At 46.5% G+C, this 26,225-nt stretch overlaps 1 protein-coding gene across 1 annotated transcript in view; it reads right to left on the bottom strand.

Moving 5' to 3' along the window:
• Nucleotides 1-26,225, bottom strand: part of TANC2 (tetratricopeptide repeat, ankyrin repeat and coiled-coil containing 2) — a 201,528-nt gene that overhangs the window by 13,476 nt on the left and 161,827 nt on the right. The window contains 7 exon segments of the mRNA XM_029964467.1: nucleotides 1,805-1,928; nucleotides 2,636-2,769; nucleotides 7,923-8,016; nucleotides 8,814-8,999; nucleotides 10,818-11,054; nucleotides 12,063-12,185; nucleotides 16,395-16,503. Coding sequence (XP_029820327.1) covers nucleotides 1,805-1,928; nucleotides 2,636-2,769; nucleotides 7,923-8,016; nucleotides 8,814-8,999; nucleotides 10,818-11,054; nucleotides 12,063-12,185; nucleotides 16,395-16,503 — 1,007 coding nt within the window.

Here is a 26,225-nt window from a genome sequence, read left to right as displayed (position 1 = left end):
TTTGTGTCACACTGATCCATATAAATACCAGTTTTAGCAGAGCTGCCACCAGGGAAGTTTAATTCCCTGTTCACACCTCCATTACTTTGGGGTGTTAAGAGGTGGGTAACTCCAAAAATTGGGGTTTCCAATTGACTGATGACTCCAACTCTGCTAATGAAACATGTTTACAAATGCTGACTGTGTTAATCAAGTACAGTCAAATGAGATTTGCTTTGCAACACACTAATTAATGCTTATGGCTTATGATTCACACAGTTTTGATTTTAATGAAACATTGAGAGGGACTGTCAAAGCCATTTTAATTAAAATACTCCACATTTCACTGCACTCTGCCCAAGATTGAGTTACCTTTTCAAGACCATGTGTTACACTGTGTGTAGTGGAGTTTACTAAGCTATTTAGGAGAATGGACCTTTTAAAGTAAAAATTTTCATATTTCTGACTTCTTGGACTCTCAGTGTCCAAAGAGCCAGAGAAATATTATGTGCATTTACTGGTAATCCCATATCTTAGATCAGATTATCTGGTATTTTCATCCTCCTCTGAACCACTGAGTCTTAAGCAACATGCACAGTTCTCAAGTCGGGCAAAAAAAATCACTTATTTTAAGCCTTTTAACACAGACTCAGTCAAGCTGTGAAAGGGACCATGTTTCATCTCAAACACAGGGAGTGTTAATTTGAGATTTAAAAATAACAGAACACCAGAAAGGAATTAATTGAATTAATTCCTAAGAAGCTCAAATTGATCTTTGTCACGTCCCTGTGCAGGTTACAGCACTGAGCAGCAAGAATCCCACTGGCTGTGGCTCAGGACAGACAGACAGGCAATGGGAAACTTGTTCTTGGCAATTTTACAGTGAAAAAAATATTCTTAAAACTACTACATAAAATATTCAAGTGTCTCACTTTTTGGCTAAAAGGGCAGACACAGGCACTTACGAGATGAAGAAAATATCCCTTCCCAAAGAGGGATCTTACCTGGAATAAAAATATCAAATAACAATACAAGAATTAAATGCTATTTCTAGGAAAAAAAAAAATAATTAAAAGATCGCCCAACCAAACCAACCAAACATTGCCTATTTGTACAAAATAAAAGACAAAGGAGTCTCAAAAGAAGTCCAGCAATAAGAGCTGATGGTGTTCCCACGGGTTGCTCTGACTCACCTCCAGCAGATTCAGCAGAACTGAGCAAAACTGAGCCATGTTGGCTGAGCAAGTCCCAGTGAGGGAGAGTTATCAGCCACTGCAAGGGCTGAGCAGAGGGAAGCCATGGGTGCAGAGCTGCAGAGCTCCCTTCAAAAGAATTCTGATTTATTTTCAGCAGATCCACCAACCCCTCGCTTGTGCCGGGGTCTTACCCTCCTGCTGCTGCTGGAGTCACAGATGTGGGCAACAACACAAGAGCTAAAAATGGCAGAATTAACAGGAGTCCCCAGCTCTGGTCTGTGCCTGAGCCTTGCTGCCCATTCCACAGCGATGCCGACGGTTCCGTGGCATTGTGTGTCCATTCCTTGTCTAAGGGCAACACTCCCAGTGTGGTTCAAGGGCACATTTTTAATGCTCAAAGCACCTGGGATGTTATTCTGTTTGCTAATTAGGATGGGTGGGTTTGTGAGCACTAAAGACACAACTTAACACACGGCCAAGATTAAGGCCATGACTACTCCAGCCCTGTTCTCCAAGGAGCTGGACATGGGGTGGTGTGACCCTGACACTCCAAACTCCAGCTGTGCAGGAGCCAGTGAGGTGGGACTGGCCATGGATGGGCTCCAGAACTCCCCAAGACGTGCTCTAACCTTGTGCAAGCAGGAACTCCACGGTGCCCAGGTGCCCCTCGGACGCTGCCATCATCAGTGGTGTCCTGCCCTGCTTGTCTGCCATGTTCACGTCGGCGCCGTGCGTGAGCAGGAGATCCACGATCTGCAACACACAGAGCCAGCACACACATTACACATGGACACCCAGCTGGGAAGAGGCCAGAGAAGAGGAAGAGCAGAGCGGAACCCACGTCCTAAAAACTCACAGCCCTCAAGGCCCTCTGGGGTCGCAGGAAAAGGAGATTCAGAATCAAGCTCCCTCCAACAGGAATGAGCACCAGGAATTATTTTGGTTTGTGTCACACTGATCCATATAAATACCAGCTTTAGCAGAGCTACCACCAGGAAAGTGGAAGATTAGGGATTGGGAGAAGCAATGGAGGTATAAGGGCAGGAAAAATGACCTTCTATGTCAGGAGTATCCCATTTGTTTCCCAAATGGTGAGATAACCAGAGAAGCTGGGGCTGCCCCATCCCTGGAAGTGTCCAAGGCCAGGCTGGACAGCACTTGGAACAACCTGGTCTAGTGGAAGGTGTCCCTGCCCATGGCAGGGGGTTGGAACCGGATGGTCTTGGAGTCCCTTCCAACCCAACCTATTCCACCATTCTGTGGTAAGACAGGACTTAAGCAAAGCTGCCTGTAAGCAACAAGAGCTGGGGGTGACTAGAGAATCAACATCACTTCTCACTGTGCTCATTCCCCACAAGAGCCGGGGCTCCTCTTCTCCGCCCCAATTCCAGCGAGACGGAAGGGAAGGCCCGACCCCACACCCGAGGCTGTTCTAAGGAGCGAGGGACCGGCTCACTCACCTGCCAGTGGCCCTGCCTGACGGCGCTGAAGAGCGGGACGACCCCGCGGCGGTTGGGCTGTGCCACGGCCGCGCCCTGCTCCAGGAGCAGCCGGCACACCTCCAGCTTCCCGCGCCCCGCCGCCGCCGTCAGAGCTGCGGGAGAGAGGACAGCGGTCAAGGGAAGGAGCCCCGTGCTCAGAGGAGTGTTCTCCTACCTGGAGATGGGTCTTTCTGCTGGACACCCGAGCGACGGGGCCTGGAATGCCAAACACACCCCGTGACAGGCAAAATGGACAAGGAAAGTGGGCTGGGTTGGTATGGTTTCAGCTTTTGTCATTACAGCTCTAGCTTTTCTCATTTTAGTTACCTCAAAGGTCAGCTCTTCCATGAAAACATCAAGGAAAGAGGCTGGTTGACTCAATCACCTTTCATTATTTTCCCCGAGTCGCAGTGAAATGTGGGAAGAACCACAATAAAATAATGCACAGGCACAGGTGACTGAGGTTCAAGTGTGACTGACGTACAAGGTGTGACCAAGGTTCAAGGTGTAGATGAGGTTAAAGGTGTAGATGAGCCTACAGGTGTTCCTGAGGTTCAGGTATGGCTGCAAAGAAACGTGGAGTCCCATCACATGAAACCTTCACCATTTTCCCCACTGCCAAGGCCATGGGCTGTGAGGCTGAAGGGGTCTGAGTAGGGGCTCAATATCCAGAGAAAACACAGGTCTTCAGGTACTTGACAAGACCTTCTTCAACCTGTCCTTGACTCATCCCACCATGACTACAAGGGAGCAAGTAAGGGATCCAGCAGTGAGCACCATCAGATCCCTGACAGACACTCATGTCAGTCACATTTGTGGCTTTTCTCTGCCCCAACAAGCACAGAGCAGTGTAATTCACATGGAGGACTCTTATCTTCCATATCCCACTTTAGCCTGTAGATCTTTGAAACCAGGGAAAAAAATGGAAAGCAAAAGAGGATGAATATGATCACCTGTTCTCCACAAAAAATGCTAATTCTGGGCTTCTTTTCTGGTTAGGGCTGATCCTACCAGCAAGGGTCTTTGTGCAAACCCCAAATTACCTCTCATTTCCAAATGCTCACAATATCACAGGTGGGCAGAAGCAACACCTGAGAGCCCTTTTCCCTGACAAAATGTGCTCTGTTAACTCCCCAAGTGTGGTTGGGTTAGAGAAGACACATTCCATCTGAAAATAGTCCCAAGTTCAGGACCTGCCGGTGACTCGTTTCGGTGTTAATTTTAGACTTCTTGGTTCCTCCCTCTCCCTAACTTTCTGTGCACTTCAGCACAGCTCCTCTGGCTCCACGCTCTGCTGCTTCTGGTAGGAGTTGGAGCAGAAGGTGGGAGTTTATTTCTGCCTGACGTCGCTTGTTTGTTCTTTGAAGTACATTTCTGTGGGTTGGCTGATTACGAGGTGTTAATGGCTTTCCAACTGCAACACTGTTAATGCTGGGGGATTTAATTAATTCTCGATTCTGCTCCACGTTGTGGTGGAGTTTGCTTCTCTTGGAGTTGAGAGACACCAAGAGTTAAAAAGAAAAACCATCTCGCTGCCACGAGCAGAACGTTCTGCAAAATCTATAATGGGATCCATGTGGGTTTTAAACGTAAGCTACAAATACAGGAGGAGGCAGAGGGATTGGAATGCAGGGCTCTGGGTTCTATTTCTAAACCTGCCTGCACTTGAAATGTTGCAGGTTAATTTGAGGTATTTCACGTCAAAATGACTTATGTTTGCAGCAATGAGAATACTGTAAATCACTTCAGTGTTTGGTGTTCATTGTGAAATGTTCTTTGGAGAAGACTTCACTGAAACAGGATTATTTGATCCATGGTTTCTCCACTCTTCCCTTGAAATCCCTTCTGCCTGCACTGACATCTCTTTTTGCTGCTGTGTTCCTCAGGGTCCAAGAAACTGGTGTGGGAATGTGGCTCCAGCTTGTCCTCTGCAGCTCCAGCTCCAGGGAAAAGCTCCTGTGCTGCTCAGCAGCCAGACCTTGCTCCTTCAGGAAGGTTCCACACTGATGATCTGGATTTGCCTCCTGCTGCTGAGAAAAACCCATCCAAGCTTGTCTTGTACAGTGCACAGATACCTAAATCCTCATAAATGGAGAAACTCAGCCCAGCTGGACCCCAGAGCCCATTAAGGCACACCCAGACCTCACCAGTGGGAAGGCTGGACTGGAGAACCCCCTGTGGTCCCTCACCTGCTGCTACAGCCCTCAAACCAAAGCAGCTGTTGCCATCCTGTGGCTCACCTCAAGCCCAGAGCACTATCCTGTGGCTGGTATCCAAGTCCAAATGCTCAATTTAACTTTTTCAGGAAGAACTCCAGGAGTACCTGCTTCTATCAGCACTCCTTAGATGGACTCATCAACCTTACAATGGCTTTTAGTCTAAAAAACACACATGACACAAGGTAAGGCTGTGCCTGTGCATGAAAGGAGACTGGAAAAGCCAAGGAAAGGTGATGAGAGGAACTAAAGGAGATGGAAATGGGTTGGTCTAAAGTTTTACTGTCTGCCAGGGAGCTCCTGTGGCCCAGCACAACCAAGGTGAGTCCACCAAGGAGCAGCAACCTGGGCTGGCAAACAGGAATGTTCATTTTGCAGCTGTATCACGAGGATGCAGCTCCAGGAGGACAACTCACAGGGCAATAACCAGGTCTTGGCATTAACACCATAAAACAACCCCTGTGTTTCTCAAAACACAGCTCAACCAAAACCTGAGACCAGACTCAGGTGTGGACATGCCCCTCTCCACCAGCATCAAGCCACGGCCTCCAACACCGGGGATCTGCCACAGCACATTCTGCCTTGGCTGCTGTGCGGAGAAGGTGCTGTTTTCTTACAGAAAAAACAACTTTATCTGGAGAAGGAATCATTCAAGTGCTGCTCTCCAGCACGTGTATCTGTTTCCCAGCCTGGCAGCAAGACAAACAGCTCGGCGGAGCCGCTCTTTGCACCTCCAACTCTGATGGACTGAGCACAAAGCGACTCAGATACTTTTCTGCTGGGTTTTGATACTGGTTTTGTCCCAGGGGGAAATACTCCATCTGGAGCTGGCTGTAGTGTGCTGTCAGCAATTCCTAAACTTATGATGTCACTTGGCACTGGCCTTTGGATGATATCAGGCTGATATCACCAAGCCAAGCACTCGGCTCTGCTCTGGGGAAGATTAGACACGAGCAACAAGTATCAAAAGCCAGACAACCAGGATTCAGAGTTCTAAAGGAGATTGCTATTTTTAGGTGGAAACCAGCACTCCTCTTCAAATTTATTTAAACTCTCTATTTACCTTTGGGGAAATAATAACAATATAATAATGTGAGAGTCATGAGATTCATACAAACTTACAGAGCTGTCCCACGCAGACCAAAGTCTGCTCAATTTGGTGGTTGGTTCACTTTTGCTCACTTACCCACCTCACCAATTTTAATGGGATAAACAGATATTCCTTTGTGGTGAGCCCTCAATTTGTGTGTGATTCATGAATCACAAATTCACATTCCCAATTGTCCCAGTTACTCAGAAAACCCTCTCTGACAGAGAAACTCCCAGATGCCTGGTTAGTCCAGCTTTTGGCATTGTTGGGGGCAGAGGTATGGGAAGGGGGATGCCAGAGATGGAAACAGGCAGGTTGGGAATGTCAGAGCTGCTCAGGGCATGGGACAGGAAGGGAAGGACTTATCTGTAGTGCCTGATGCTGCCCATGGGGTTACTTTGCAGGGCTGAGCGGCTTTAGATCGAACTCTGAAGGCATCTGATCATGGTCCTATTTAAATGACAGTCCTTGTGACCCAAGTACCAGAGAACAATTTGGATGATCCAAATTCTGCAAAATCTATAATCGGATCCATGTGGGTTTTAAACGTAAGCTACAAATACAGGAGGAGGCAGAGGGATTGGAATGCAGGGCTCTGGGTTCTATTTCTAAACCTGCCTGCACTTGAAATGTTGCAGGTTAATTTGAGGTATTTCACGTCAAAATGACTTATGTCATGACTTATGACCAGTCCTTATCTCAGGACTGGTCACCCACTGTGAGCTCACTGGTACAAAGCCCCTGTCCTGTTACCAACACTCGGCCATTTCACTCGGCTGATTCCATATCCAGTTCCTTTTTTTCTCCCATGACACCCCAAAGCACTTTGAAATTGCTTATTTGTATCTGTTGCCCTTATTTCCTCTAATAATGGCCCCATGGCCTTGCTGCTCAGTTCCATTCCCATGGGGACAGGAGTTGGCTCCTTCCCCAGTACCCTGCCAGTGGCCCGGGGCAGCCTGGCCACTCCCTGGGCTCTTCCCAGGACACCTCATCCCTCAAGCTTTGTCCTTTGGAGCTCAGGGCAATGCTCTCTGGTACACTCCATTCATCACAAGGCTCTAATAAGGCCACATTTTCAGAGGCACAGTTACAAACCAGCTCCAAATACAACCCTGCCCCCTCCAAAGCAGAAACAACGCGAGCAAAGACTGAGCCGCGCTCCAGCCGCCCTCTGTCCCCTTGGATCGTGTCATTTTTAAGCCAAGCTGACAGAATCACCATCCGTGCCCTGCTCCCCAGACAGGAACATTACCTGGGTGTATGAACCTGACAGCAACATCACCAGTGATGCAAGTGGAGCAGTGAGTTGAGTACAAATGACAGAGGAATAATATTTATGAGGTCGCTGGAGTTAAAAGCAAACAACTCCATGCTGGAATGGCTCAAGAAATGGAGATGCTAGTGGAGCAGAAGGGATGGATGGCTGCCTTTGTTTTGGGAGAAGTCAGGAAAGAAGGGATTTTGTATTGTACCCATCAATGCAGAAATGAAGGACTTCACTAAAGGGCATTTGTTTAACTACCAGGTGCTAAATAATGAGGAGTTTTCAGAAAATCAATGGATAATTTAACCACCATAGTGCTGCATGTAATGGAGAGGGGGAGAGAGAAACAGGGAGATGCTTTGGATAAATATGCCCAATATCAAGAGAAAAAGAGCAGAACTGAGTGTCCATCTCATGTTTCAGAGAAATCAGTGACCTGGTCAGAATGCTCAGTGCCTCACACTCCTGAAAAAAGCCAGGAGCTGCAAAATTTTCAAACCCAAACTTCTCTGTTTTCCTTAAGCTGAGTGCAAAACTCCACTCTGGCCCCTGTTAATCACCTGGCATCAAACCAGAGGAACTGATCCTTCTCCATCAAAGCAATGCCTGGGATCAGGGATGCATCAGGGGCAGGAAGCCCAATAAAAGAAACACAAACATGCACAAAGAAGCTACAGCATCTACAGAAATCACCTGTCTCTCCCCAGAGGCTGTCAAAGCTGTTGATCTGTGCTCTTTCCACCTCCTCTTCATCTTTTTCTGGCAGATCGAGCAGGTAGGAGACGATCTGAAACAAAACGACCTGTCAGCTCACGAACCCGGCTGAGGTGGATGGAAAGTGCTGACACCTCGACACGAGCTGCTGGGAATGCACAGAGGGGAGGGAACAGTCTCTGCCTGGTACCCTGAGCTCAAGGAAATGTTCTTCTAGAGGTCAGTCACTGAACCTGTACGAGCAAAAAAACCCCACCCAAGTGTCTTGATGAGCCCTGGTAGGGTCAGTTCCCTAAAACTGTCTGGAGATGCCCCAGTGTGTGCAGTGGATGCCTCTCCAGGAGGAGGTGAGGCTGTGAGGAGGTATTTGATTGAAGAGAAACCCATTCTCAGGAGAGGAGAAGGAACAAGGGCTGCCATGGGCAGCTGGGGCCGGCGGCAGCGCTTGGCTTGGTAGTGCTGGGTTAGTGCTGTGACTTGACCTTAAAGACCTTTTCCAACCTAAATGATTCCATGCATCGTTTTCCCACCACAAACCTTTGCCAGGATGGCAGGAGGAAGCTCTTTGGCTCTTCCCTCCCCCAACACACAATCCAAAGCTACACGGTCTCACCCTCCCCGACCGTGCTGGAGGAGCAGCGTAAGCAACGCGCTGCTCATCCACCTCATCCTTAAGAGTTTATTCCAAACATTTATTCCAACAACTTAAAGGCTTGTTACTTGGAGCTTAAAGGCTCTCTCTCTTGGAAACCAGCCCAGGGCACAGGACAGAGGTAGTAACTCCACCTCCACAACCTTCTCTGGCCAACATTTTGGCCTGGCAGGAGCCAGCCCTTGGTTCCCCTCCCCGCAGAGCCGTGTGGGTCCTACCTCGGTGTAGCCCATGCTGGCGGCGGCGATCAGGGCCTGCTGGATGGCGTGGCTCTTCTTGAACACCCCCTGTTGCTGCCCAGCCATGCTCCAGTCACACTGGATCAAGAACTTCACCACCTCCAAGTGTCCTCTGAGGGCGGCGTGGACCAGGGCACACTGACCGTTCTTGTCCAGATGATCCACCTTGAACAGAGATGACAAAACACAGTTAAACCAAATCACGGGCACGACGTCTTTGCTTCTCCAGAGTTTCCAGCCCCGGCTTCAGAATAAAGCCACGTGTGCAAAATGTGCATTTTTCTGGTAAACTGTCCCTTCCATGACCAGAAAACAACCATTCCCAAAGCAACATCCCGGGCTCTGGCATCCTCTTGGCCACAAGTGTTTGCTTTGGGGAAGGCATCATTATTTTTTTAGCTGCCTTCAGTTTTCTTCAGACTCAAAGGCTGCAAAAGCATTTTTCCCTTTGAGTCCTGAAGTCCACCAATTGAATTTTCTTGTGGATTGAAATCACACACGCTGATACCACCTCCTTTAGCCAAATCCACAGAAGGAAAATCAGCCTGTTTTCCAGATGCCATTTCTTTTGAGAGACCCAGAAGTGCCTCAGCCTGCAGCCGGACGCTGTAACGTGAACCCAGGGCAGGCACAGTCAGTAGGAAACAGAGACAGTGCTTGGCAGCACTGGAGGAACTTATTTGGTTGTATCTCAGAGCATGAATACATCAGCTGGGATTTCTAGGTCCTATCTCAACACCAGGAACTTGGAGAACATGGGAAAGGAAGATCAGTTATCACCCTCCTGCTGGTTAACCCTTTCAGTGCTCTGCAGCATATTACTTCTCATAAAAATAGGAAATTATTATTATTTTAATATATTTTACTAATATTAATTCATAGAATCTCAGACTGGTTTGGGTTGGAAGGGACCTTAAAGATCATCCAGTCCCACCCCCTGCCATGGGCAGGGACACCTTCCACTAGCCCAGGTTGCTCCAAGCCCTGTCCAACCTGGCCTTGGACACTCCCAAGGATGGGGCAGCCACAGCTTCTCTGGGCACCCTGTGCCAGGGCCTCACGACCAAATTACAGTTATATAATACATATGAGAAATATTTCTCACCTTGTAACTCATTCACAATAATAACATATCAATATTTCTCCTTTTTCAACTCCTGCAACAATCAGTGTTGCAGTTTAACTGCAAATATCTCCATCTTTAAAATAAACCCAGCTGGTTTTGGGGTATTTCCTCAGCACTGTTGGGATGCTCAAGGCAAGCTGTTAGTGGCAGGACTTCTGTCACCAAAATATCCCAACAAAAGCAAAATTCTTTTCTTCCTTCATACTGTCTTCACATTATTACAGACAACACAACCCAGCAAGATCTAAACAGTCCCTCAGTCATCCTGACTTTCATACCAAAACTAGAGAAACCCATATTTTGCCTTTTGAACTGAAACTAATCATATAGAGAAACCACAAATTGTTTCCAGCAGGCTCCACTTCAAAAATCAGCACAATTTTCTTCTTCAACAAAGTATTTCAAGTTGACTCATTATATACAATTAAAACTCCAAACACTCGCCACAAAGCTAAACAAAAGGGATTTTTCTGGGACAAGTCTGATGGAAGTTTTTGGAAAATGTGTCTCAAGGAGATATTTAAAGAACGTTTTGTGCTGGAAAAGCGTTGCCATTTTAACGTTGTGAGGTTTCTCTAGGACATCCCTCTGCAGGTCACCAGCGCAGGGACATCGGGCAGCTCCTACCTCAGACCTGAACTCCACACACTATTAATTATTCTCAGGAGTTCCTTAGCTTTGGTGTCAACGTGGGATTTTTAAAACCACTGGGTTTTAGCAGAAAAGCCAACCCCAAAAGGCTTCATCTGCTGGAGGGTGTTCCCTTAGCGAGCGCTCCGTGTCCTGCAGCTCCCGCCCTGCCTTGCACAGACATGGAACAGCTGAAATCAGCTTTCAGGGGATGGTGGCCACTTTACCTTGGCCCTTTTCTTGCACAGCAGCACCACAATGCTCAGGAATCCGGCAGCAGCCGCGTAGCCAAGGGGGGTCAGGCCGCTCTCCGAGGCGGCGTCGACGTTGGCCCCAAACTCCAGGAGCAAAGCCACCATCTCAGCATAGCCCAGGTGGGACTGGACACACAGGATGGGGGCGTTGTTCAGCACTTCTGTCCTGTAATTTACGTTTGCACCTCCCAAAATCAGCAGCCGGCTGACCTGGATGGGAAAGGAGAGCAGTTGGCTGAGAGTTCTGGAGAGACGGGAGTTTATTGTCAGGGTGACAACAGAACGTTACACCAGGGCCCTCTGCACATCTCCAAACAAACAGCAGAGGACATGAAATGCTGAGTGAAACCACTTGCCCAATAGATGGTGCCATTTTAGGTAGATGGAGCAGTTTAATCTGTCCCTGAGTGGTTGATAAGTGGTTTGAGTGGTGCAGCCTCCCTTTGTTTGGGAACAAAGTCACTCCAGCCCTGCTGCAGCAGCTGCAGACACGGCGTCTCACCCCAGGATGGGGACTGAAACCACACAGCTGGAGAGAACTGTACTCAGCATCCTTCCCCTGGGATCCTCCCTGGGGCTGGCTTTGGTTATCCCTGCATGGCTCCCTCTGCACTCGGCAGCCATGGAAAAAGTGGCAAGGAAGGACCTGGGGACAGGGCTCACCTAATATGGATGGGGAGGAGAAGCTGGGACAAACATCCTTCCACATGAGGAACAATTCCAAACCCGTATCCCTGCCTGAAATCCTTTCTGCTGCAGAGATGGGGTCATTTTAAGTCAACACATTCATCCTTACAAAGCAAAAAAGGGGCCTGAACCAGCACATGGGCACGTGGGTTTGGTGTCACATCTGAGTTCGTGCCTGTCTAAGCCACAGCCCTTTATGCCACATTCCAACAACAGTTGTTTTATTCCACATCTCTGAAGAGGAAAACCCCCAGAGAATCATTTTGCACAGGCACAAACTCACTGTTCACTCCTTGCAATTAAAAGGAGATTCCTGGTCCATGCAGCAGAGTTGAGGGACCATCCCAGATGGTAAAACATCCCAACTGGACTCACGGCCTCTCCCCACCTCAGGACAAACACCCAGGAAGCTGCTCAGCCTGGGCAGGGCACTGCCATGGACAGGGAGCTCCTCTGGATCCTCTGTGTGGTTACTGCTCATCACTGGAGTTTCTCGTGCCACCCCAGCTCTCCCTCCCCCTCCTCCAGTACCTTTATGTTTGGGGTGTAGAGATTTCTCAGAGATGCCAAAGCCATGGAAAGTCCTTCAGTACTGTAGGAGATCCAAAGCCCTTGGAGGATGGAGGAAGACACCCCAACTTTTTTACTCAGCCCCTAAAAAAAGAGAAGATGACTGAGACCCAAGCTCACAAATCTGCTCCATTAAACCAGGCAGATCCTCCTGGTCCTTTGGACTTCAAAGAATTTCAGGACAACAATGGCTACACCCAAGATAATGCAATGATTTGCCACACCTGACCTTTGTAATTGATTAAAAAACTTGTAGGAAAGAGCTTGTAAAGGTTGTGCAGCCATTTCCAGGGTCTAGGAAAGGCAGGATTAAACTGTGAGCAACCAGAATCCATTCAACACCCTCACCAAGTGTTGTGCTAAGGAGCACAGGTTGCTGCTTTTTTTTTCTTTTTTAATAAAATACACATTATTTTGGCAGGACTGATTCACAAATTTCCTTATTATTCACACAGTTAAACCAAAAGACAATGTCTGCTCATAATAAGGTAAGTTGAGGAACTCTCAACCACAGCCTGGAGCAGTATTCCCCCTTCTCATCTCCAACCTTTCCTGCTGGTGTCTATGATCAGGTTATACATAACATACAGGAAGTATGATGTTTTCCAGAAAGATTCCAAAATATGAAATATTTCCCAGCATCACTAACTGGCAGAGCACAGAACTGTAGGTTTCTCCCTCCTGTGCAAAGAGCCATAATTGCTCTGTAGCCAACAGATGGGAGTGAACAGCTGGATGGAAGAGGAGAGGGATGGGATTGGAGCTCCAGGAAGGAGCCTGGCTGCGTGCTGTGCTCGCTGTGTGATGTGGGTACACCCTAAACGTTGCTGTTCTGATCCATTTCCCATTAAACCCTGCTGTTTCCATGGAAACTGCACAGACAGCCTTAATTCTGTTTTGATATGCAAACCCTGATTTCCACTTCCTCGCACGCTGGGGGGGGTCACTTGTATCCGTGCAAAACAGCAGGATCACAGTTCCAGACTGAAAAGGTGGGAACAAAACCAGCAGCAAAAAGTGGGATTGTTTCCTCTTAGGGAAGATGTGCAGGAATCAGCATCTCCACCTGCTGCTGCAGGCCTGTAATTCCGACGTGGGGAAGAGACTCCACAGTACTGCTCCAGCCATCAACAGATTTGTCACTTGGAACAGTTTTATCACCAAAAGAAGCAACAGATTACACAAGCTCTTTATAAATAACAGCTCCATGTGCTTGTTTCCTTAAAATTCAGGCAGCTAAACTGAGGAAAAGATCTGCTTGTGCTAAGAGGGAGAAGAGAGCTCAGGAATTTGAGCCACTGCTAAATGCAGCTTTGGAAATGACACAATGCAGGACACTAAAGGTCAAGATTAAATTTCATGAACTCAGGATGGTGTAATTGGGAAATGGGAAACAGTTTTATAATAAACAGTTAAAATAATTTAAAAATTGTTATACTACTATCAAGCCCATAAATAAGGTGTTTGAATCACCATCAAGGACCAAGGAAAAGGGTAGATATTTTGAGAACAGCCCTCTGAAGATAATCACAGATGCTATAAAAATCTTAACTGTTGCATTAGAATATATATGCTTAGATATTAGTGCAAGACCTAAAAGGTGACATTTATGCTTTAAAGAAAAAAATACATTCAACACCATCAGTATTCAGTTGCTAAAAAAACCCTGCACTATTTCTCATTTTACAGCTTGTATCTTCCTTTTCTTATATTCCCTTTTCAGAACTCCACAGGTTGAATCCTTCAGCAAAAGCAAATTTCAGTGTGATACAACATCAAACCAAAAACCACCAATGGTTCCCACTTCCCTGGGATCATCCAAAACGGGACCAAGGCACGGCCTGACCATTTGAATAACTTTGCCAACCCTCACAACCCCAGTGTCCAGAGCTGGTTTGTTCTGTCCTGTCTGGTATGCAGCTGTCAGCATCTTTAATTTTTGACTTATCACTTCCTCTGCTCTTTGGCAACTTGCACCTTATGGAATCCCAGACTGGTCTGGGTTGGAAGGGACCTTAAAGACCATCTCATTCCACCCCCTGCCATGGGCAGGGACACCTTCCACTAGACCAGGCTGCTCAAAGCATCACCCACATCTGGATTACTGACATTTGAACTAATTTCAGATTAAATTAAAGCCTCCTCTTTGTTTGATTTGCAAAACATACATCAGCCTGAAGGTTGGGTCTTCTCGTACGACAACTGCACATTTCTCTTTGTGCCCTTTCACTCCATGCCAAGGCTTTCCAAGCTGGCTTTCCATATGCTCCTGTTAAGACTGGTAACTGATTAAAAAGATTAAAAGATTTTATTTTTTCTTTCTTTTTTTTCCCCAAACTGTTTGAGGATGTTTGTGTTTAAAAGAAAACCAGCAGATCTCAGCCAGTGAGTGAAGAGGGGAATGTGAAAGTGTCTTCCCACCAATGTGTCAGGTCAGCACCTGAATTCCAAGTGTTCCGTCATCACCTTGCCAAGGTACCAGAGGATTGGGGAAGGATAAAGACATTTTCTGCACTGTTTTATCAAAGTTGCCTCTATACCCAGCTCTCAGTCTCTGAACAAAATGCTTTAGTCCTGTTCTGATCTTCTCCTGGCTTTCTGATGGGTAAATAAAATGGAATTACAATGGCATCAGGCCTCCATAAATACCTTCAAAATTAGGATCTTTGTGTCTGCAGAAAGCTGCTGCTATAATATGGGAACTTGAGGAAGAACATCCTGAATTGATGACCTGACACGTTCCCTACTTGGCAGAAAACCCACGGCCAGGCCGGTAATGCTTCAGCAAAAGATCAGACAGAAAGAAAAGCCTGAATGGAAAAAATGCTTGTTTAGAAACAAATAGAGCTGGTTACAACAGGCAAAGAGCCTGTGCTTGTACTCTAGGAAATATTTTGTTTAAAGAATGCTCAAGATCTTAAACACAGTCTGTAATATTCCAGCCTAATGCCTCCTTCAGAAACTAATGCAGCTCTTGTTCTGTGCAGTAAACACTCACAAATCCTCAGTAAACACTTGTTAAAATAAGGAACAAAAATAAATCTATTCAAGGAAAAGCAAAAGACTAAGTTACAGTTTGTAATCTAGCTAAATTCAAACCCTTCCAAAACTTTGTGGTACTTCCAACCAATGTTCTGTTCTGGTTTTCTGTCACTGGTCTTCCTACAGTGTTGGACACCCAAAGGTTTTGCTGAGTGATGAGGAACAGAAGGCTGGACTGACATTTCTCATATGCTAATTGGCTTTTTCTACTACTGTAAATATTGCTCAATTAAACCTGGAATCTGTAGACAGCTCGTCCACTCCATGAAAATTGTCCTTTGCTCAGAGTCTGAATCTCTGTTATTGGTTTCCACCATGGAAGTGTTGAATGGAGAAGGTCTGGAACCAGATTCAGACCTAAATGGCAGCTGAGCAGTAAACTCAGGGCTGAATCTGGCCTTGGGAATGTAACTCAAAATGTGAAATGACCCCCTGAGGATAAAGTGCTGAGCTGGGGTTCTTCCCTTTGGATCCAGTCATTGCCTTCCCAAACGAGGAGACTTTGCTGCTACACCTGATGGGGAAACTGGTGCAGTATTTGTTGCACAGGGAATGCAATAAATAACTCCAACAGGACTGACACAAGGCACAAACCATCTGCTTGCTCTAGGAATACCCACAGCAGTGCTGAAGTTATAAAATCCTGTACAGACCAGATGAAAGTACAGCCTTGTTTTCACCGGTGTTAAACACTCACAGATCCCAACAGCTGTAAGAAATTCTGTATTTCCTGTGACCTTAAAAATCCACCCTCTAATTTTGATCCTCTGGTACCTGGGCAGGCAGGAAGAATGATATTTATGGGTCATCCTGATGCTCACACCTGAGTTTGCCTTTCAACTACCCAGATCTGAAATGTCTGTGTGAAGAGGAATGTGGAGTGACCAGCCAATGTTAACAACCAGCAAATTTCCCCTTTAGCACCTAAATTTAGTGTTGGATTCTTCAAATCCGCTTTTAAAAGATTTCTCTTTTCTAGATGCTGTTACAAGAACTCATCTTACAGGGGAGGAAACCTCTTAGGCTGGAGAGCAATTTTTAGGGAAGGAGGCTATCTGCCGAATTTCCAGGCTGAAGGAGGGTTTAATTTCAAGCATTTCTTAGATACCACTGCCAATTTTCCAAACTTCTACTCGCTCCAGCAGCCTCAGGCTATCACACTCTTACTCCAACCCCACGACCAGACACGACTGAGCACTGCCAGTGCTGGGGATGAGCTTGGTGTTAAGTCTTCATTTGAATTTTTGTTACCTTAAAAATATGTGCTTTGAGGATGTGATGTCCCAGTTCAATGGTTTGCTGTCGATTTAATTTTCCTTCTTGTCGGGAAAACCAGAAGGCAAGCAGGGTGTGGCCACTCCTAAAATGAGAAGGAAGACTGTGTTAGGATTTCTTGTTATACCAACAAAACAACTTCTGAGGGTAATTTTTGCCCCTTTTTGCTAATTCTTCAATCTCATCCAGCTTTGGGAAGTAGAGGTGGATGAATTCTCACCTGTGAAGCACCAATTAATTGTAAGCACTGATAGCTCAAAACACCCCAAATATTGGAGGACAGCAAAAAAACCCCACCCAATAGATTTTCTATGAGCAGATGGAAATTTGAAAACAGCAGAGGTACAATTCCATGAAAACTGAAGTGTCACTTTTCTAGTCATTTAACAGAGAAGAACCACACTTGCAAAGCTTGTCACCAACCCTGGAGTCATTAGAAAATGCCATATTTAGAATAACCACACTTTGAAAAAAATGTCCTTTAAATGACACCTGCACTTTCCACCCTGTGCCAGACCTGCTTTATTCCTTGTAAACACGTTCTCCAGTAATAAAGATGCTTCTGGCCATGACCTACCAGGTTGACAACCAAAGCAAATTAACTGAGCTACACACCAGGCCCTGTTTAAGGCAAAATATAATAAACCAGACAACAACTTCCACCGCTAAAGGTCATTTTTATTGACATTTTTGAACATTTACAGACTTCCAGCTTGTAACACTGCAAGTCCAACATGGGTGAATCTTCTCAAAGATGTGAGAAGCTGATTCCTCACAGACACACAGAACACACAAGGTGCAAAAACGTGAAGTTTTAATATAATTTCTGGGCAAAGCAGTAAATACCTGCCCCTGCAGGAGATGCAGCAAGCAGGGCAGGAGCTGCTGAGGCTCCATGCTGGAACTTCGGTGGGCTGTGTCTGCTGTTTCCTTGGTTTTACCAACAAAATTACATTCTTCCTTAAGCCCCTGGGTGCTCCCAAGGGAGTCCTTTTAACCCACTTCATTTCTGGAACTGCATAAAAATGTGACTACACTGAAAGCAATCAAACCCCTCCCGGCCAAGGAAAATAAAACATGAGATCAACCATGGTTTTAAAAGGGCTTTTAAGGACAGGGAATGTTATTAGCTCATCCCTGTCTGGTAAAGCAAAGAAATCCTTGGGATGGCCAAACATCAAGTAAATATTACACAGGATAGAAGTTTTTACAATGGGGGGGATTTACCAGCTCATCCACACCCAGGGGGAATGATTTTCCATCTCAAAATAAACCAAAAGAAGAAAAGAATAAAAGCACAATGCTTGTAATGCCCTGGCCAGGTGTCTGGCAAGGTCCCCCCAGGTCCTGCCAATGAACTTCCTTTAGGAGCAGTAACACATGGATTCATGGGAGTGGGGCCTGGGGATGCTCTGCCAGTGGATGTGCCCACTGGAGGAGTGGGATGAGAAACAAATCACCTTTTTCTTACAAGGCAGGGCTTGATCCTCAGGTTTGGACAGGTGGAAGAGCACCACATCCCTTTTACAGGTAATAAACTCTTGCACTGGTGAGGAATCCTGTTGTGCCTCATTCCGGAATGCAACTCAATTTACAGAGGCACCATCAACTCAAGTAACTGTTGCCTGAAATGTTTTTGTGGACTGACAGTATCTCCATCCTCAGGGTGACTTGAGCACCAAAAGAAAGTGAGGAAAACCCCTTTTTTTGCCGGGCAAGCTGCTCTCCACACCCTGGCCTGGCACAGGGCCCGTGCCGGGATCCCATCGCTCCACACTTCCCATCCCTGGAGAAGGAGAAGCCTCTCCAGATGGTGACTCTGCCCAGCACAACAGAGCTTTGATACCTCAGCTGAAGCTTTGGATCTGTGAGGACGCCTCTGTGCACAGGGCAGTGCCTCCCATCCCACGCGTCTGTGCTGTGAGAATTCCCCAAATAGCACCGACAGAAGGGACAAAACACAAAAAGCTGGGACAACAGAAGGGCCTTGGAAGTGGTTGTAGCACCTTGAGTTAACCACAGCCTGTTGATTTCTCTTGGTTCTTCTCCTCTTTGGAATGGGAGGAGGACATCAGGTCACAGCCTTCTGGAGGAGACAGACAAATGCATTTACACTCCAGGAATGCCCGTGGGAAGGAGGAAGGGATCAGAAGGAAACAAGTGACTGAAACACAGCTTGAGTGTTGCCAAGTACAGCTGGAAGTCAACGGGAGCAGCAATTGCTGAGTTTTATTTGGCCCCATTAGGACAGATTATGAAAACCTGTATTGGCTGTTTATATATACACATATTGCAATAAATCAGATTCATGATGCTGTGGTTGTCATTTGGAGAAGGGCCAAGGTGTTCACCTCCACACAAAGGTTGGTGCTGCAAGGTCAAGAACTTATAGAGGGGTGGATAGGAGAACTGGAGAGGGACTTTGGACAAGGACCTGGATGGACAGGACAATGGCTTCAAACTGACAGAGAGTAGGTTTAGATGGGATATTGGGAAGGAATCCTTCCCTGGGAGGGTGGGGAGGCCCTGGCACAGGTTGCCCAGAGAAGCTGTGGCTGCCCCTGGATCCCTGGAAGTGTCCAAGGCCAGGTTGGACGGGGCTTGGAGCAACCTGGGCTAGTGGGAGGTGTGGCTAAGGGGGTGGAACTGGATGATCTTTAAGGTCCCTTCCAGCCCAAACCATTCTAAGGTTCTGTGATTCCACAAATCAGAGCCATCAGCTCCTTCCCTTTGTGAGGATCAGGAACCACATCCTGCTGCTCCAGAGCGAGAGTAGCTGCACACAGGGAGCCTTCAGCCATCCCCTCTGCCTCGTGTTCCACATCACAGGACAGCAAATAACAGCAGTTGTTTGCTTGCTGCTGGAAAACCCTTTGATAACTTTTGGGAGGGCCCTGAATGGAGCTGTAACTGCATTAATCCCATGCATGAACTGAAGATCCAGAAGCTTCCAAAGTGCCTGTTCTTCGCAGCAGGAGCTGAAGTGCAGCTCCCTCCTGACACATCAGCCCAGGTTCCACAGTCAGCTCCTACACTGCTTTTCAGCTGCAGTTGGAAGGGTATTTACCTAAATTTAATTACAGGCATGACTTTGGTGTTATGAATAAGGCATGTACGAACTATTCCAGAATAAAGTACAGGATTCATGAGTAATATATTACCTCTGCAAAGTTTCCCAGACCTTGGCTTTGGGCTGGCTGATAAACACTTGCAGTCACTTGTTCTGTCAATGTTAATTGGAAACTAAACAAGACTGCAAGAGCACAGGCTTTTTTTTTAATTTTATTTTTCCTTTTTTTTTTTTTTAATAATACAGGAGAGTGGCAGTAACGATTTCTACATCAAGGAGCTCGTGAAATGATTTGCTTTGAGTTTCACCACTGCAGAGTTTATCATCAGAGATTTTTCTATTTTTAATGCAAGATTTCTTTTTTTGGTGAAAAATTAATAGCCCTGCCAGCTCAGTTTCTGCAGCTTTTGTCTGCTCTCAGTGCCTGTATCAACTCCTGGGATGGTCAGGACTGTCTGCCTGGATGGGCACATATATGTGTGTGTGTGTATACATATATCTATCTGTAAAAAAGACAGAAAGGTGAGTCTTAATCTTTCCAACCCCCTACAAAGCACAGCCCAGTGCACACCTCCAGCAGCTCTAAGGAATGTAAATATAAGTGAAAGCTGCACATGGGCACAGGGGGAGATCACAGAATCATGGAATGGTTTGGGTTGGAAGGGACTTTAAATCTCATCCAGTGCCACCCCCTGCCATGGGCAGGGACACCTTCCACTGTCCCAGGTTGCTCCAAGCCCCGTCCAGCCTGGCCTTGGACACTTCCAGGGATCCAGGGCCAGCCACAGCTTCTCTGGGCAACCCGTGCCAGGGCCTCCCCACCCTCCCAGGGAAGGATTTCTTCCCAATATCCCATCTAAACCATCTATGTCAGCTTGAAGCCATTCCCCCTTGTCCCCCTGTCACTCCATGCTCCTATAAATAGATGTTGGATGTGCTCCCTACACATCTGCTCCCTTATCCATCCAAATCTGAGGCACACACAGAGCAGGGGGACACAGGGAGTTGGTACCTCAAGCACATCCCTAAAATGACACTGTCCCTTGTGACACAGATGGAAGGGGACAAGGTGTCACTAATAAAAGAGATTAAAGGGTGTAAAATCACTCCAGCATTAAGGCACTGCAGCACTGGAGTAAAACACAGGGAAAAACCCAAATGAGAATCAGTCCTGTTCACTTCTGAACTCACCAAATTCCCTGATTTACACCCATATCTCCCCTCTTCCAGCTAATCCCACGAAAATATTCCAAAAGCAAGAGATTTGACACTGTGCCCAGCAAATCTGGTCTTCCAAAAGCCGTGTATTCATATTCTATTCAGCTCTGCAGAGTGCAATGTTTAACTCCAGTGCAGAGACTCGTGTGTGCTCTGACAAAGCCTGGAGCCTCTTCCCTCGCAGAAGGATGTCCAGATGTCTGTCCTGGCTGCAGAAAGGCCAAGCTCAGCTCCATGAGCTCCTCTGGAAGGATCAGTTAATCACCAAAGTTGATTTACTGATTTTTGTAACGCAGCTCCCCTCTGATGTTGTAACTGCAAATTAACTTGGAAGGAATGAACATTTTAAAAGAAAATCCCAACAAACCAGGCAATGCTCTTCAGCACGTGATATTCCTTCCTAAGGAATCAAACACTGGTTTAATTTGCTGAGCTAACTGGGACAGCCAAGTTCAAAGCCAAGAAAAACTTTCCTGTCCCTTGGGTCAGATCTCATTGCAGAGAGAGAAGCTGTGGAGTATCTGCTCAAACACCATCACCCTGCCCAGAAGTCACTGAGGACACAGCAGTGCTGTGCTACCAATTCCAGCTGCTGTAGGAACTGCAGACACATTTCCTGGTGAGCAGGATAAGGATCCCAAGCCAGCAGGGCTGCTGCTGCTTTCTTCACCATAACACATTCACAACATCATCACCAACCCAGAGGAACATCTCATGGCCTCAATCATACACTAGAAATCCATCACTGTGGGCAATAAACGAGACATTTTCCAGGGGGAAATAAATGATGATCTAAGTCTATTTTTTATAGTACAGATGATAAGGCTCAATTTGTACATCAACAAACACACGGGTCAGACTTGTACCCAAGTGACAGAACAGAGACAGGACCCAAGGGAAGGCTGGAGTTGTGTCAGGGAAGGGTTAGGCTGGATATCAGGAAGAGCAGAAATGCAATCACTTAATGGCAGCTGGCTCATCCTTACGAGCAGTTTTAATTTGAGTAACAGCATCTTGGCAATGAAGGGCTTAAAAGCATCTGACATCTCACAACACCAACAGGCTCACTGGATGGTTCTTCACTGCCAGGGTGTGACTGAACTCCAGTAAAACCAACATAATTACAATCCCATTCACATCCAGAGGGATGTGCTCAGGAAATCCAAGCTCCCAAGGCAGGCAGTGCTGCCTGGCCCCACATCCTTGGCCCCAGATGGGCACAGGAGGCTGATGGAATGAGTGTGGAACAGCCAGGAGAGGAACAAACAGCAGTTACTGCTATCTCCAGGGCTGGGAGAGCCTTTAGAACATGTGTGGATGTGGGACTTGGGGACATGGGTGGCCTTGACAGCGCTGGGTTAATGACTGGACTTGATGATTTAAAGGGCTTTCCCATCCTGAAAGATTCTCTGACTTGTGCTTAATGACTCCTAATTTTGAAGGAGCTGGAAAGCTCCCTACCCCTCTGACATGGCATTAACAGCACCCACAGCCATATCACTCAGGCAGAAAGTTTATTCCAGAAACTTTCCAAGCTGGAATAGCAGAGGCTGTCTATTAAAAATCCCCTGGGCACTAACCATGCTGTGCCCGTGTTTTATCAGATGATGCTACATACTTGGCTTATCACAGGGAAAGAGTTTGTCTGGAGTTTATCCAGGATCACAGAGCTGCACCCATCTCAGGAGCTGATCCTGGAGAACCCCTGCACTCCATGAAACAATGGCAGCAGTGCCAGAACTGCCAGGAGAAGCAGCAAAGAGGAAAAACAGACAGCTCTGATGGTACCACTCAGATTTAAGGCAACAAAAGATACTTACAATGATTTAAACATACAGAACAAAAAAGGAAGGCTAAAGGAGAGGGGAAAAAAAAACCATTTCCAAAGGCTTACAGGCCCTGACTTAATGAGATTTAAAAAAGCAGATCCTGAGAGCAAAGACGCAATTCCCGTGTCTCTGTTCAGTTCATGAGGCTTTTCTGAAATCTGCTGGTTGCCAGGAAAAGATTACTTTATATTCAGAGAAAAGGAACCTTGTCCAAGAGCAGTGTGAAAAGACTCCTGGCATATTTAATAAATATGTTGGATGGGTAAAATGAATAACAACATCTTTCAGGAAAGTCTCCAGTGACTCCACAGTTAACAGAGAGAGCAGATCTCAAAAGACCAGCGGTGATACATTTTCTGTTCTCGTTCAGTCTGACACAATTCAAAATATATGAAATCAAAGAAGAACAGGGAATGGGATTTGGAAGTGCTTTGACCAGGAGTCAATGACCATGTAAGAAGCAGATGGAACAAATCAGGACTACTCTGTCCTGCACTGCTGAAAGATGCCTTTGCTCTGAAAGCGGGTCTTAAGATTTGTGGAATGAAATAACAGGAAGAAATTAAGTCACATTTCTTTCTTTGATCAGCACTGATAACACCTCCAATTAACTCTGCTCCTCTCTTCTCAGTGCCACAGGATGGATTATTCCCTGAATATTTTCTTCCATTTAGATGTGAAAATGGCCCAGAATACAGAAGTTTATGGTCCAGAAGAAAAAGAACAGATTTTATGAGGACAGTAACTCAAGACACTAAATATATTCAAACCCTTCTGCATCCCAGTGCTGAGGTTGCATGTCTAATGAGCCAGTTAAAATGAGCAGCTCTCCTGATGTCCTTTATGGTGGCAGTGATCACATCTGCTCTCCATCTCATCTGTCATCATTTATAAACTGTCTCCCATTTCTCCTCTTCCAACTGATGCTGCAGCTGCAGCTCTGACCACAGTTCAGGGGAAAACCTGCAGCTAAGTCACTTCCCTGTCCTGCTAAGTCCCCGTCCCAGCTGCCCAACTTGCTGCCAATGGCTTTAATAATTTATTTTTAAGCTCTGATTTTCTGTATGAGATTAGAAAGGGGCTCCAAGAGGCCTGGCCAGGGACTTTGGACAAGGGCCTGGAAGGACAGGACAAGGGGGAATGGTTTCAAACTGACAGAGGGTAGGTTTAGATTAGATATTGGGAAGAAATTCCTCCCTGGGAGGGTGGGGAGGCCCTGGCACAGGTTGCCCAGAGAAGCTGTGGCTGCCCCTGGATTCCCTGGAAGTGTCCAAGGCCAGGTTGGACAGGGTTTGGAGCAACCTGGGCTGGTGAAAGGTGTCTCTGCCATGGCAGGGGGTGGGACTGGTCCCTTCCAACCATCCCATGACTCTATGACTAGATAAACATCTAGAGATGCTGGTGATGTGGACACTTGCACACAACAGGTTTCCTACATTCACTTTGTTTAGCTATTGCCCATTCCTTTAACATTTCAAAATGTACTGGGTTCCAAGTCATGGAATCAGAAAAATTTATTCTGGAAGACATATCGGAAGCCTAAAAGTTGTATTCTCAGAGTCAGCACTCTGTGAGGTGTCTACTGCTTGATGAACAGATTGGGTTTGCCCCTCCAATTAACTGGAGGACACGATGATGGATTCTTCTTTGTAAGTCAAAAATATGGCTCTCACTATGGTCTGCCTGGGGGGTAAATTAAAAGAGCAAACGTTGTCCTGTCACACTGTGGGTGCAGAGGAAGCCCTGCCCCAAATGGCAGCTCAGCCACCACTTCCACCACACTCCACACTTCTGCCAAAATCAGAGCAGTGGAAATGTTCTTAAACAACCAGATCCCGTGGTGATTTGGTAATTATTTGCACTAACTCAGTACAGGCCTTGCACAAGTGCAGACCAGACAGCAGGGTGGGCAAGGAACAACCTGAGCTCATGTAAGTTGGTGACATGTGACATCCAGCCCACGGCTGGGGACGGCAAAACAACGAGTGGCATCACATCCCTCCTGGCTGTGCTGATGCCTGTGGGGACACTCAGCCCAGCCTGAGCTCCAACACGTGCAGAGCTACAAGACTGGCACTCTGGAGCCATGAAAAAGCCATTAAGGGAGGTGATTCCCGGGGTAAAGCAAAGCTGAATAAATTCCGATGGCAGCGGCGGGGCTCGCTCCCTGCTGCACCTCCAGAGGTGGGGCTGCTGCCAACTGCTCTGGAAATCCTGATCATCCCACTCCAGCCCCACGGGGTGCTAAGGGGCACTGCATTATTTTTAATTTTCTGCCTAAGTAAATAAGGAATTCAAATAAATCCCAACCCCATTATTCTGCCTCACCTTGAATTCAAACAGTGCTGTTGCTTCGCCGAGCGAAACCCATCCCATGTGGATGCAGAGAAAACACTTAAGACATACCCTGGGTTTTGGTGAACACCTGATCATCTCAGCTGACAATCAAGCTGAGTGTATTTTAAGAGCTTTTCAGCATCTTATAATACAAAAGAGGAAGAAAATCAACTAATCCAAGGAAGAAAATTAACTAATCCATGCACCATAATGCCCAAGTAAGCTCTACATGGAGGACTGAACTGGGGGTGATTTTTAAGGAGCTGATGTATAAAGTAAGCCCCCCCATTTCAAGCTGTTTGTTGTATTCCTGAATTGTTATAAATACCATTTTCACCAATTTCTTTTCCTCTGAACTTTCTAAATTAATTATCTTTAGACTGAGGGTTATGATTTGTCAATCAGATCAATCCTTCCACCAAAACTAAACAAAAATCCCTGATTTTCCTCTAATTCCTTCACTCTATCCTTTTTCTGGGTAATACATAAAAACATTAATTTTGTGTAGGAAAAGTCTCCACCTGCAACGTGCTCCTGAGAGAAAAAGGGAAATGCAAAATGCCTAGAGAGTATTGTACTAAAAGACAGCTCTGGCAGAAACCATGGCAACTCGAGTGGTGGAGGAGAGCTGCATCCTTCTGCGTGTTAATCCCTTCAGGGTGCCTTGATTTGGGCTTTCAGGGACAGACTGCGGATGCAGAAAAGGAGGGAAGAGGTGAGGAGATGCCCTCAACCATCGAGCCACCAGTACTTCTCCCTGGTTAATTTTTTGGTGATGTATCCCTGATTTTTAGATTTTTTTTCTACAAAATTCCACGAGCAGGAGCTGCCTGATAAAGTCTTGGTGCACTGAAGAGAATATTTACTGCAGAGAATTGATTCCTCAGACAGGATTTCCAAGCTTGGGCTTCACAGCTGCATCAGCCCAGTGGTGCCAATGCTCAACGAGGCACCAACACCCTGATTTTGAGAGATGCCAAAAGTCTGCTGGGTATCTCCACACCTGAGCACTCAGCTCTTCTGGAAGCCCAGACACAGAGTTTTGGGGTTCCAGAATAACACCTCATCTGTAGGATCCATGAGAACAGCCTAGCACCTCCATGCAGTGAAAATGTCCTGTGGGTAGCAGGATATTCCTGAAGTTCTCCAACTGGAGACTCTCCTCCACCGTCGCGTTGGTGGCTCCCGTCCTCGCCGCTCTTGCTCTTCTTATGGAAGGTAAAATATGAGCTGCTGTGCCCATCAGATGGTAAATCCAGAGTAGGTACAAGGAGCCAGAAGCAGAGCAGAGCCTTTACCATGTAAAAGAACAGCAAACAGGAGCAAACCTCCTCTGAAGGCACCACCTCTGCA

This window comes from Manacus vitellinus, unplaced genomic scaffold (assembly GCF_001715985.3).
Source record: "Manacus vitellinus isolate BGI_N305 unplaced genomic scaffold, ASM171598v3 scaffold_72_pilon, whole genome shotgun sequence".
NCBI classification, from domain to species: Eukaryota; Metazoa; Chordata; class Aves; order Passeriformes; family Pipridae; genus Manacus; species Manacus vitellinus.
Note: the sequence above shows the minus strand (reverse complement) of the source record. Positions and strands in the feature narration are given on the sequence as shown.